Below are 14,146 nucleotides of genomic sequence, written 5' to 3' on the forward strand. Positions count from 1 at the left end.
GCAGAGGTCCCCAGGTTCCCACTGAGCCAGGGTAGTGTTCTGTGTTCTAGAGGAGGTCAGGACAGATCCACTCACATCAATCCTTCTGGATGATTATTGATCTGAACAGGGTCCTGTGACCTTGCCCATGAAGTCTGATCTACAAAAACACACCAAACCCCTCCCTCTTTTCTCTTACTTTCTTGCTCTTTTTCTCTCTTCCTTTCTCTCACTTCTCTTCATTTTCTTTCCTTCTCTCCCTCCCTATTTCTATCTTTATTCCCTGTCCCTCCATCGCTTTTTCTCTCTCCCCCTCTTTCTCCTTTTCTCTCTCCCCCTCTTTCTCCTTTTCTCTCTTCCCCTCTTTCTCCTTTTTTCTCTCTCCCCCTCTTTCTCCTTTTCTCTCTCTCCCTTCTCACTGTTCATCAGCAGCATTCAGGTTTGCAGTGTAATCCGGTGTGATTTCTCCGTCAGTCTTTTGTCTCGGGCTTGGCACGCTAGGCCAGCTCTGGCCTCATTCTCCATGATCTGCCATTCAGAGGCCAGATTCACCTGATTTAACAAAGGGAAGCCGCTTCACTGCATTGACTGGGACTGCTAACATCTTTCTCACACACCTATTAGATTTGGACTTAAGCGGTCCTTCATTTGTAAATCAGGGGTCCAGGAACGAAAAAGTGAGCGTGAGAGAGCGGTGACATGGGGAGCTCTGAGGAAAGCATGAGAAAAGAAAATCACCTTTATAATAAAGCATTGCATGCATATCATCACATTTGCGTAGTGACATAGAGCAGTAGAGTAGAGGCACTTACAGAAGTTGCAGCCATGGGGGAAATTTTTTTGTGGCCTTTTATAAACGCATTTCATGCAATTCTATGTCATTTTACATGACTGGAGACTTTTTTTTTAATGGCACGTTCAAAACAACTGGGAACTCGGAACTGGGTCAGACTTTAGTGCGTTCAAGACATTTGGGAAATCTGGGAAAAACGAGTTCCCCTGGGAAAATTTGTTTTGAATGGTCATCCTACTCAGAATTCCAAGTGGGGAACTCTGGCCTCTTGCTAGGACTCCTGACCTGAAGATCACTGACGTCATGATTCAACCCCCCCCCCCCCCCCCCCCCCCATGAATTAAAATAAAGTAAAGAAATAACTTATTTACATAAGTATTCAGACCCTTTGCTATGAAACTCAACATTTAGCTCAGATGCAACCTGTTTCCATTGATCATCCTTGATCAGATCAAAAATCAAATCAAATTTATTTGTCACATACACATGGTTAGCAGATGTTAATGGGAATGTAGCGAAATGCTTGTGCTTCTAGTTCCGACAATGCAGTAATAACCAACGAGTAATCTAACTAACAATTCCAAAACTACTACCTTATACACACACGTGTAAAGGGATAAAGAATATGTACATAAAGATATGAATGAATGATGGTACAGAACGGCATAGGCAAGATGCAGTAGATGGTATCGAGTACAGTATATCCATGTGAGATGAGTAATGTAGGGTATGTAAACAAAGTGGCATAGTTTAAAGTGGCTAGTGATACATGTATTACATAAAGATGCAGTAGATGATATAGAGTACAGTATATACATATACATATGCGATGAATAATGTAGGGTATGTAAACATTATATTAAGTAGCATTGTTTAAAGTGGCTAGTGATATATTTACATCAATTCCCATCAATTCTCATTATTAAAGTGGTTGGAGTTGAGTCAGTGTGTTGGCAGCAGCCACTCAATGTTAGTGGTGGCTGTTTAACAGTCTGATGGCCTTGAAATAGAAGCTGTTTTTCAGTCTCTCGGTCCCTGCTTTGATGCACCTGTACTGACCTCGCCTTCTGGATGATAGCGGGGTGAACAGGCAGTGGCTCGGGTGGTTGTTGTCCTTGATGATCTTTATGGCCTTCCTGTGACATCGGGTGGTGTAGGTGTCCTTGAGGGCAGGTAGTTTGCCCCCGGTGATGCGTTGTGCAGACCTCACTACCCTCTGGAGAGCCTTACGGTTGTGGGCGGAGCAGTTGCCGTACCAGGCGGTGATACAGCCCGACAGGATGCTCTCGATTGTGCATCTGTAGAAGTTTGTGAGTGCTTTTGGTGACAAGCCGAATTTCTTCAGCCTCCTGAGGTTGAAGAGGCGCTGCTGCGCCTTCTTCACGATGCTGTCTGTGTGGGTGGACCAATTCAGTTTGTCTGTGATGTGTACGCCGAGGAACTTAACTTACTACCCTCGCCACTACTGTCCTATCAATGTGGACAGGGGGGTGCTCCCTCTGCTGTTTCCTGAAGTCCACAATCATCTCCTTTGTTTTGTTGACGTTGAGTGTGAGGTTATTTTCCTGACACCACACTACGAGGGCCCTCACCTCCTCCCTGTAGGCCGTCTCGTCGTGGTTGGTAATCAAGCCTACCACTGTAGTGTCATCCGCAAACTTGATTATTGAGTTGGAGGCGTGCATGGCCACGCAGTCGTGGATGAACAGGGAGTACAGGAGAGGGCTCAGAACGCACCCTTGTGGAGCCCCAGTGTTGAGGATCAGCGGGTTGGAGATGTTGTTACCTACCCTCACCACCTGGGGGCGGCCTGTCAGGAAGTCCAGTACCCAGTTGCACAGGGCGGGTTCGAGACCCAGGGCTTGATGACAAGTTTGGAGGGTACTATGGTGTTAAATGCTGAGCTGTAGTCGATGAACAGCATTCTCACGTAGGTATTCCTCTTGTCCAGATGGATTAGGGCAGTGTGCAGTGAGGTTGAGATTGCATCGTCTGTGGACGGTAAGCAAATTGGAGTGGGTCTAGGGTGTCAGGTAGGGTGGAGGTGATATGGTCCTTGACTAGTCTCTCAAAGCACTTCATGATGACGGAAGTGAGTGCTACGGGGAGGTAGTCGTTTAGCCTAGTTACCTTAGCTTTCTTGGGAACAGGAACAATGGTGGCCCTCTTGAAGCATGTGGGAACAGCAGACTGGGATAAGGATTGATTGAATATGTCCGTAAACACACCAGCCAGCTGGTCTGCGCATGCTCTGAGGGAGCGGCTGGGGATGCCGTCTGGGCCTGCAGCCTTGCGAGGGTTAACACGTTTAAATGTTTTACTCACCTCGGCTGCAGTGAAGGAGAGTCCGCATGTTTTGGTTGCGGGCCGTGTCAGTAGCACTGTATTGTCCTCAAAGCGGGCAAAAAAGTTATTTAGTCTGCCTGGGAGCAAGACATCCTGGTCCGTGACGGGGCTGGTTTTCTTTTTGTAATCCGTGATTGACTGTAGACCCTGCCACATACCTCGTGTCTGAGCCGTTGAATTGCGACTCAACTTTGTCTCTATACTGACGCTTAGCTTGTTTGATTGCCTTACAGAGGGAATAGCTACACTGTTTGTATTCAGTCATGTTTCCGGTCACCTTGCCCTGGTTAAAAGCAGTGGTTCGTGCTTTCAATTTCATGCGAATGCTGCCATCAATCCACGGTTTCTGGTTTGGGAATGTTTTAATCGTTGCTATGGGAACGACATCTTCAATGCACGTTCTATTGAACTCGCTCACCGAATCAGCGTATTCGTCAATGTTGTTGTTGGATGCAATGCGGAACATATCCCAGTCCACGTGATGGAAGCAGTCTTGGAGCGTGGAATCAGATTGGTCGGACTAGCGTTGAACAGACCTGAGCGCGGGAGCTTCTTGTTTTAGCTTCTGTCTGTAGGCAGGGAGCAACAAAATGGAGTCGTGGTCAGCTTTTCCGAAAGGAGGGCGGGGGAGGGCCTTATATGCGCCGCGGAAGTTAGAATAGCAATGATCCAAGATTTTACCAGCCCTGGTTGCGCAATCGATATGCTGATACAATTTAGGGAGTCTTGTTTTCAGATTAGCCTTGTTAAAATCCCCAGCTACAATGAGTGCAGCCTCAGGATATGTGGTTTCCAGTTTGCAAAGAGTCAAATAAAGATTGTTCAGAGCCATCGATGTGACTGCTTGGGGGGGGGATATATATGGCTGTGATTATAATCTAAGAGAATTCCCTTGGTAGATAATGTTGTCGACATTTGACTGTGAGGAATTCTAAATCAGGTGAACAGAAGGACTTGAGTTCCTGTATGTTGTTGTGACCACACCACGTCTCGTTAACCATAAGGCATACACCCCCGCCCCTCTTACCAGAAAGATGTTTGTTTCTGTCGGCCCGATGCGTGAAGAAACCAGCTGGCTGCACCGATTCCGTTAGCGTCTCTCGAGTGAGCCATGTTTCCGTGAAGCAAAGAACGTTACAGTCTCTGATGTGTTTCTACAACTTGATTCTACAACTTGACCTGTGATAAATTCAATTGATTGGATATGATTTGGAAAGTCACACACCTATCTATATAAGGTCCCACAGGGTAGCCTAGTGGTTAGAGTGTTGGACTAGGAACCGGAAGGTTGCAAGTTCAAGTCCCCGAGCTGACATGGTACAAATCTGTCGTTCTGCCCCTGAACAGGCAGTTAACCCGCTGTTCCTAGGCTGTCATTGAAAATAAGAATTTGTTCTTAACTGACTTGCCTAGTTTAATAAAGGTCAAATTAAAATTAAAATGGGGAAGGTTACCAAAAAATAGACCTGAAAATAGCTGTGCAGCGATGTTCCCCATCCAACCTGACAGAGCTTGAGAGGATCTGCAGACAAGAATGGGAGAAACTCCCCAAATACCAGTGTGCCAAGCTTGTAGCATCATACCCAAGAAGACTTGAGGCTGTAATTGCTGCCAAAGGTGCTTCAACAAAGTACTGAATAAAGGATCTGAATACTTTTGGGGGGAATCAATTAATGAATTTGCAAAAATGTCAAAAACACGTTTTTGCTTTGTCATTATGGGGTGTTGTGTGTATATTGATGAGGGGGGGGGGGGGACAATTTAATCCATTTTAGAATAAGGCTGTACAGTAACAAAACGTGAAAAAAGTCAAGGGATCACTGTATATTGATCGCCTATAGCGGACAGATTAGAGTCTTCTCTGTTCAGCAGGAGACATTTGCTTTCCAACCTGTGTTTTCCCGTGATTGTAGGCTATTTGAAATATTGCGAAAGGCCAGTTTTGCCTGCATGCTGTTTACTGACAGATTTGCAGCTTGTTCCCAACTGTAGGCTAGGCCTTGTTATTGAGCTACACTCCACAGCTAGGCTATTTTTAAAATAAGCTATTTATCCTCTGTGGCAATATTTTGGGCTTTGTCATGGTGAAGTAGGCTATTTGAAATTATTTCAATCCTTTCTGAACAGACAGGAGTAACTATAACTTTGGCACATTTATGTCAATTTATCAGGCTTGCTGCAGCTCCTCCAGAACCATTTGCGCTGCTGCGATTCTATAAAGAAATACATTAAAACAATACAGATATTCTTGATTTAATAAATGCATGCATAAGATTTAAATCACTCCTCTGAAGCTCTTGAATATTTGTTGGTTTTATCATCTTAAATATTGTTGGATTCTGGGTTAAACTTGGAACATTGCTATCCTAGAGACTGGTTTTTACATCAGAAGTTAATGGTTATCTGTAGGAGCCAGATGGCTTTGGAATGTGCTGGGTGGACGGGAGGAAGTCACAGGATTGCTATAGACAGATGGACATCTGTAGATTAGGCAAATGATGGGTTGAGGCCAGGTCAGATCTCCTTAAGGGAGAAATTATGGTTTATTACCCTATTACTTTGTCTTACTTCGTCTTCCTGCCGAGCCATAATAGATGTAAGGATTGGAGAGAAGGTGGAGTGCATCTAAATTGGAGTATATATACTTGTGTTGGTGGAAACATGTTTCGTCTGATGCAGCTGTATTGATCCTCTGGGAGAATAAACCTGGTTAAGCTTTCATAGTGTCCGTAGAGTTTTTTTACTCTCAGAATTAGAACCTAACAGTATTTGTGTCATTGTGTCCTTATTATTAAGCAATAAGGCCCGAGGGGGTGTGGTATATAGTATATATACTTGTGGTACATTGGCCATATATCACAAACCACCGAGGTGCCTTATTGCTATTATAAACTGTTTACAAATGTAATTAGAGCAGTAACAATGAGTGTTTCGTCATCTGATATACCACGGTTGTCAGCCAATCAGCATTCAGGGCTTGAACCACCCAGTTTATAATGGCCAGTAATCTCTGCTGGCTCAGTCAAGTCACGTTATTACTGACTAATCTGTTAAAGTCTGCCTTGCTTTTAAAGGTTGGGTTGTTCACTTGAATGAAAGGCTCATGTGTTTGTGTAGCACATGCTACAGCTGAAAGCATGGGACAGTCTTGTGCAGGATAATGAAAGGAGATTATATATATTACATAACAGGGAACGAAGACACAAACTCATATTTACTGTTGTTTTCCTGGAGATTAACAGCTGAATAACACAAATCAAGGCAAATTATTCAAAATCCATTTATTAAAAACATGAAGACATTGTCGTTTTGGCATGATTCTTGGATGTCTATGAGGAACATACAGTGCCTTTGGAAAGTATTCAGACCCCTTGACTTTTTCCACATTTTGTTATGTTACAGCCTTATTCTAAAATGTATGAAACCCCTCATCAATCTACACACAATACCCCATAATGACAATGCGTCGCTGCACAGCTATTTTCTGGTCTCTCCAGAGATGTTCAAATCGGGTTCAAGTCCCGGCTCTGGCTGGGCCACTCAAGGACATTCAGAGACTTGTCCCGAAGCCACTCCTGTGTTATCTTGGCTGTGTCCTTAGGGTCGTTGTCCTGTTGAAGGTGAACCTTCTCCCCCAGTCTGAGGTCCTGAGCGCTCTGGAGCAGGTTTTCATCAAGGATCTCTCTGTACTTTGCTCTGTTCATCTTTCCCTCGATCCCAACTAGTCTCCCAGTCCCTGTCACTGAAAAACGTCCCCACAGCATGATGCTGCCTCCACCATGCTTCACCGTAAGGATGGTGCCAGGTTTCCTCCAGACGCGACGCTTGGCATTCAGGCCAAAGAGTTCAATCTTGGTTTCATCAGAACAGAGAATCTTGTTTCTTATGGTCTGAGTCTTTAGGTGCCTTTTGGCAAACTCCAAGCGGGCTGTCATGTGCATTTTACTGAGGAGTGGCTTCTGTCTGGCCACTCTACCATAAAGGCCTGATTGGTGGAGTGCTGCAGAGATGGTTGTCCTTGAAGTTTCTCCTGTGTGACCATCGGGTTCTTGGTCACCTCCCTGACCAAGGCCTTTCTCCCCCGATTACTTAGTTTGGCTGGGCAGCCAGCTCTAGGAAGAGTGTTGGGGGAAGAATGATGGAGGCCATTGTGTTCTTGGGGACCTTCAATGATGCAGACATTCTTTGGTACCCTTCCCCAGATCTGTGCCTCGACACAATCCTCTCAATGCTCTAAGGACAATTCCTTAGAGCATCGACATGCATTGTCAACTGTGGGACCATAGACAGGTGTGTGCCTTTCCAAATCATGTCCAATCAATTGAATTTACCCCAGGTGGACTCCAATCAAGTTGTAGAAGCATCTCAAGGATGATCAATGGAAACAGGATGCACCTCTGCTATGAGACTCGAAATTGAGCTAAGGGTCTGAGTACTTATGTAAATAAGGTATTTCTGTTTTTGTTTTTTATACATTTGCAAAAATAAACACTTTTTGCGTTGTCATTGTGGGGTATTGTGTGTAGATTGCTGAGGATTTGTATTTATTTAACTTCTTGGTGCACTGTTGTTAGCGGGATCATTTTCATCAACATCTGCTGAATTGCAGAGCGCCAAATTCAAATTAAATTACTAAAAATATTTACTTTTCATGAAATCACAAGTGCAATATAGCAAAACACAGCTTACCTGGCGTGTCAGATTTCAAAAACGCTTAACAGCAAAAGTTATCCAATCGTTTATGTTAGGACATCTCTCTCAGCAGACAAAACATTACAAACGGCTAGCAGCAAAGTAGATTGGTCACGAAAGTCAGAAAAGCAATAAAATGAATCGCTTACCTTTGATCTTTAGATGTTTGCTCTCACGAGACTCCCAGGTACACAATAAATGTTCCTTTTTTTCGATAAAGATCATTTTTATATTCAAAAACCTCCATTTGGCTGGCGCGTTTTGTTCAGAAATCCACAGGCTCGTGCAGGTCATGACGGGCAGACAAATTCCAAATAGTATCCGTAAAGTTCATAGAAAATGTCAAACGTTTTTTATAATCAATCCTCAGGTTGTTTTTACAATAAATAATCAATAATATTTCAACCGGACCGTAGCTTTTTCAATAGGAGAGAGAGAGAAAATGTCTGCTCCAAGCTGTTGCGCATGCAAAACTCTGCTGGCACCCAGCCATCCACTGACGCGATGTGATCGTTCTCGCTCATTTTTTCAGAATAAAAGCCTGAAACTATGTCTAAAGACTGTTCACACCATGTTGAAGCCATAGCGAAAGGAATCTGGTTGATATCCCTTTAAATGGAACAGGGAGATTCGTTTCTCTTAGGCACTTCCTGGTTGGATTTTCCTCAGGTTTTTGCCTGCAATATCAGTTCTGTTATACTCAGACAATATTTTGACAGTTTTAGAAACTTTAGAGTGTTTTCTATACTAATCTGACAATTTTATGCATATTCTAGATTCTGGGCCTGAGAAATAGGCAGTTTCATTTGGGTACGTTTTTCATCCAAACATCAAAATACTGCCCCCTACACTCAACAGGTTAATCAATTTTAGAATAAGGCTGTAACGTAACAAAATGTGGAAAATGTCAAGGGGTCTGAATACTTTCCGAAGGCACTGTAAATGGATGGCAATATAATGATAACCAGTGTGTGTTGTTGCTTGTGTCCTGTCCTTTAGGTGATTGAGTCTCTGGGCATCATGATCTACAAGGCGTTGGACTACGGACTGAAGGAGAGCGAGGAGCGGGAGCTGAGCCCACCCCTGGAGCAGCTCATAGACCTCATGACCAACATGGGCGAGGCCGAGAGAGACGCCTGCCCTGACGAAGGTTACGAGGCCACCGAGGAAGAGGAGGAGGCCGAAGACGACCCCATCAACATCTGTAATGTTCGTGGCTACAGGGACATCCTGAGGGTAGGCAGCTGTTGATTGGGGGAGGATGGTGGTTGATGATTAAAAGCCAAAATGTCACTACATGGGTGAATGACAGGGTTAATAAGGAAATAGTATGTTTTCTGCTGTCAAGCCATCAAGTGCAGTCAACTACAAAATTGTGGTGATCAGGTCAGGGTCATGGTACTGGAGCCTGCAATTGTTGTGTATGGGTCTTTCCTCCAGTAGTGTTGAGACGATTATCTATACTAGATCCACCCAGCATGTTCAGTAGTGTTGAGACTATAATCTATACTAGATCCACCCAGCATGTCCAGTAGTATTGAGGCTATCGTCTATACTAGATCCACCCAGCATGTACAGTAGTAGAGACTATAATCTATACTAGATCCACTCAGCATGTCCAGTAGTGTTGAGAGAACAGACATCATACTGATCCACCCAGCATGTCCAGTCGTGTTGAGAGAACAGACATCATACTGATCCACCCAGCATGTCCAGTCGTGTTGAGAGAACAGACATCATACTAGATCCACCCAACATGTCCAGTAGTGTTGAGGGAACAAACATCATACTAGATCCACCCAGCTTGTCCAGTAGTGTTGAGGGAACAGACATCATACTAGATCCACCCAGCATGTCGGGGCGGCAGGGTAGCCTAGTGGTTAGAGCGTTGGACTAGTAACCGGAAGGTTGCAATCCCCGAGCTGACAAGGTACAAATCTGTCGTTCTGCCCCTGAACAGGCAGTTAACCCACTGTTCCTAGGCCGTCATTGAAAATAAGAATTTGTCTAGTTAAATAAAGGTATAATAAAAAATGTCCAGTAGTGTTGAGAGAACAGACATCATACCAGATCCACCCAGTGAGTCCTTAGATGCCCCAATGATGTTTAAATAACCATAGCAGTGGTGGGAGGACAATGTTTTTTAAAATTAGCATTATTTCTATTAGAGAATATTGGATGACTGTCATTCATATTCCATTCACCCATTTCAACGTAGCATCGATAGGTTCAGACTACTACATGATACTCAAATATTCCCTATTCCCACCATGAGGTTGCTACAACCTAGCCTATGAATGAAAGTTTGCAGCGTAGAGAAAAATCTGAGGTGACAGAAAGTGACACATTCAATACCACCTTGCAAACTCTTGTCCGCATCTAGCTGATCTAGGGTGTAATCATTAGTCCAACAGTTTCAAACGAATGTTTCTATTGGACAAATTAATGTCTGATTATCCCGGTTTCATTCCATTTAAGAAACGTTTTTCAACAGAATCGGCGGAATGAATACACCCCTGATCAAGCGTAAACACAGTTCACTTTCATAGCAGCCACGTTGTATTTCTTCTCACATCTATGCGTTTTCCTCTTCTCACCTTTTTCCTTCGCTTGTGGACTTCAATGCACAACGCATCAACTGTAGGAGACCAGGTTTAAAAAAAGCGTTCCAAACCATATTATAACCACTACACAGCCTACATCGTTGTCACCATATTAGCTAAAGTAACATCATAGTCAACATAGCTAATAGAACTAACGCATTAGTAAACACGCTACAGTCATGCAGTAATGTTACAGTGTACAGTCAGTCAGTAAGCAGTTTAGCAGTTACACCAGTGGGCCCCGCTGACAATAAATCAGTTAAACCAAAAGCTTACCTTGACTTGAAAGAGTTCCAGTGTTGTGTTGGATAGTCAAAGCCAGCTAGCTAGCATAGATCCCTCTGTTTGAGCAGGGTGTTTGAGTAGGCTAATCTAACTAGCTGCATTTTCTAGCTCCAGTGAAATTGTAGTAAGTGTAAGTGAAACTGATAGTGAAAAAAAATGAAGAAATTACTCTTGCTTCTCCTTCATTTTTAGCGTATGCTTGCGGTACTAGATTCATTTTCTGATCCTTTGATTGTGTGGATAACATGTCAGTTCATGCTGCAAGAGCTTTGATAGGTTGAATGACGTCCTCCGGAAGTTTTCATAATTACTGTGTAAGTCTATGGATGGGGGTGAGGACCATGAGCCACCTAGGTTTTGTATTGAAGTCACTGTACCCAGAGGAGGACGGAAGCTAGCTGTCCTCCGGCTACACATGGTGCTACCCTACAGAGTGCTGCTGAGGCTACCATAGACCTTCATTGCAAAATAGTATGTTTTAATCAATTATTTTGTGACATGTGAATAAATTTCGTATAGTTTTATCTAAAAAGGATAATTTTTTAAATGCAAAAAATCCCTCATGTTTTTATGAAATTCACTGAGGATGGTCCTCCCATTCCTCCTCTGAGGAGCCTCGACTGAACTGTAGTCTTCAGCCTTCCATCCGACCCGGCCCGAGGAGGACAGACATGACAGTGGTGAATTAATGATTCTAGAGACAGGGCCCAGGGGATGGAACCAGGTCTCCATAGCGACTGCTAGCAAGGTTATCTGAGGCTGTGGACATCTGAGCTGCCTGGGTGACAGTGTCGCTGTTGTCTTGCCAGCCCTACTGCCTGATGGCTAGATGTCTCCTCTAATAGCTGTCATCCTCTCTATCCTCCAGTCCACCCTCGTCTTTCTCTCTGTCTGATGTTAACTACAGAGCCTTACCCTAAAGGAACTGCCTGCCTCTCTCTAACTGCCTTCTAGATGTTTCACAACATTTCAGATGTATGTTACTGTGTGATTTATAGTCAGGGCTTTTCTCCTATATCAGCATGACTCTATTAAAGATGAATGGGTCAGGGAATATTGAGATTATGGTGCTACTGGGGAAAGACTCCCTAATACCTAATTCTCCATTTCTGCTCCATGCTTCCTCCTCTACACAGCAGCACCATTTATCTAATGGAAATATTGTCGGTTCAGGGAATTTACTTGGTGGGCAAGATTGCAGATGAGACGGCCAACCATTTTCTGTTAGAATTTGAGGCGCTATATGGGATGGGAAATGCAGTGGACTACTGGTGCCAAGATCATGCCAAGAGCACCTTCTGTTCATCTCAGAGAAACAAGGACATACAGTATTTTGTAATCTACTGTCACAAGGATACGTTCTGTCATCTGCTGAATTACCATATTTACAGTATCTACAATGTTTTACTTACAGTACTACTTCTTTCTCCCTGTCTGTCTGTAGATGTGTGTGTCTCACCTCCCCAGCCCTGGCGATGCCCCCAGCCACTACCAGGCTGTGTGCCGTGCTCTCTACGCTGAGACCAGGGAGCTACGCTCCTTCCTGGAGAAGATCAAGAGTGCCAAAGAGGTGAGGCTACCTACACATCAATGCGTGACCAACTGGGTTCAAACCCCCTGTCTCCAGTGTGCAACAAGACTGTTAGTCCACTGAGCTAAAGGCTAGGATTTAGCTTGGGCAGGTAAAGAAAGTCTTCAGGTCTCAGGAAAGGTTACTCATCATGTGAGGATGGTTCACCAAACCACCTCCATTTACCAATGCTCACAACACACTACGCAGTACCTGACTGCATAGGCCCTCAGCTTGCTTACATAGTGGTTCTGTTCCATTGTCTATACAAGCATACTACTTAGCATGTATTCCCAATACATTGCTTTACCCTATGTAGTATGCTAACCAGTGTGGATATTGGAACAGCTCCGGTCTGTTTCTGGGACCTGATTGACATCTCATTCTCAGGCTCCAGTGCACATAGGACCACTAAAAGGTGAATCTGAATGGTCATCGGCATTCACCACTAGACAACCTTGTACTGTAAATCAGACATACATGTAGACCCGGGACATATGTTCAGAGGTCATGTGACTGGAGAGACATTCATTCAGGAGATTAAGCAGCATGACATTAAGGTGTTTCACATGCTTCAGAGAACTGATCAACATGGCATACTACGTACATGTCCTGTAATGGATCCTACTGTATATCAGCCTTGAGTCGGGTCTGTGTGTTACAGAGGAGGAAAGGAAAGGAATGCAGGTTACTGTGTGTGCGTGCCTCCGTGCGTGCTTGTTACAGAGAAGGAATTCCAGTTACTCTGTGTGTGTGTGTGTGTGTCACAGAGAAGGAATATAGATTACTCTGTGTGTGTGTGTGTGTGTTACAGAGAAGGAATTCAGGTTACTCTCTGTGTGTGTGTGTGTTACAGAGAAGGTATGCAGGTTACTCTGTGTGTTTTACAGAGGAGAAGGAATGCAGGTTACTGTGTGCGTGCGTCCGTGCGTGCTTGTTACAGAGAAGGAATTCCAGTTACTCTGTGTGTGTGTGTGTGTTTTACAGGGAAGGTGTGTGTGTGTGTGTCACAGAGAAGGAATATAGATTACTCTGTGTGTGTTACAGAGAAGGAATTCAGGTTACTCTGTGTGTGTGTGTGTTACAGAGAAGGTATGCAGGTTACTCTGTGTGTGTGTTACAGAATGAATGCAGGGTTTGCTATAGGATAAATATGTGCTCAGATTTTGGAATTGTCCCCATGAACCACATACTGGATGCTACTCCCCAGGGACCCATCCAGCCAAGCAGCACTCCCCCTCCAACGGTAAGAGCTTAGCTATGAAGAAGGGGAGACAAGTGTCAAGTTCTGTGGTTCAGGGGGCTACAGAGAGAGGCTAACTAAACTGGATGCACTATCTGGTGTATGCAACCAGATGTGAATAGGCCAGGATGTAGTCTAGTCTACTGTATGTGGAGGCAGAGACACCCAGAACTATAGCAGTAGATGGGACTAAGGATCTGCTGGACAGTGCAATCTCTGGTCAAGATGCTTGGCTGTTCAATGTGGGATCAAGATTACGTTTGTGTGTTTCTCTGTCTGTGCGTGTGTACATCTCTGTGTGTGTGATACCAGGAGAAATAAGATGAGCTTTTGCCCCTGCATCATTCCCCTCCCCCACTTGTCCTCCTCTGTCTGCCAGCGAGGCAGAGACGTGTTGTCCCACAGGGATTTAGCTAGCTAGCTACAGGACAGCAGGCAGAGAGAGAAACCCTTTCACAACAAAGAGCTCTATAACAGGACAGAAGGACACTATTAAAAACATAGTTGTAGCTGAATCACCAAAGCCACTGCAGTTCCTATTTGCTTGGGGTTAAATACTATAAGTTAGGAAAGGGATGGTATTGTGTTGGTCGTACAAATGAGCACTGGGTGTTAAGTCCAACATCATCTCACCC

The 14,146-nt window shown here is 44.2% G+C and overlaps 1 protein-coding gene across 5 annotated transcripts in view; it reads left to right on the forward strand.

Annotated features, from left to right (window-relative positions):
* LOC110485507 (protein spire homolog 1) overlaps positions 1-14,146 on the forward strand; it is a 49,277-nt gene that overhangs the window by 17,555 nt on the left and 17,576 nt on the right. For all 5 annotated transcript variants that reach the window (XM_021556592.3, XM_021556609.3, XM_090194368.1 and 2 more), the window contains exons 3-4: positions 8,810-9,046; positions 12,143-12,268. In XM_021556592.3, the coding sequence (XP_021412267.2) occupies positions 8,810-9,046; positions 12,143-12,268 (363 nt within the window). The remainder of the gene's footprint in view (positions 1-8,809; positions 9,047-12,142; positions 12,269-14,146) is intronic.

Source organism: Oncorhynchus mykiss, chromosome 2 (assembly GCF_057628025.1).
Source record: "Oncorhynchus mykiss isolate SJ-2025 chromosome 2, ASM5762802v1, whole genome shotgun sequence".
Taxonomy (NCBI): Eukaryota; Metazoa; Chordata; class Actinopteri; order Salmoniformes; family Salmonidae; genus Oncorhynchus; species Oncorhynchus mykiss.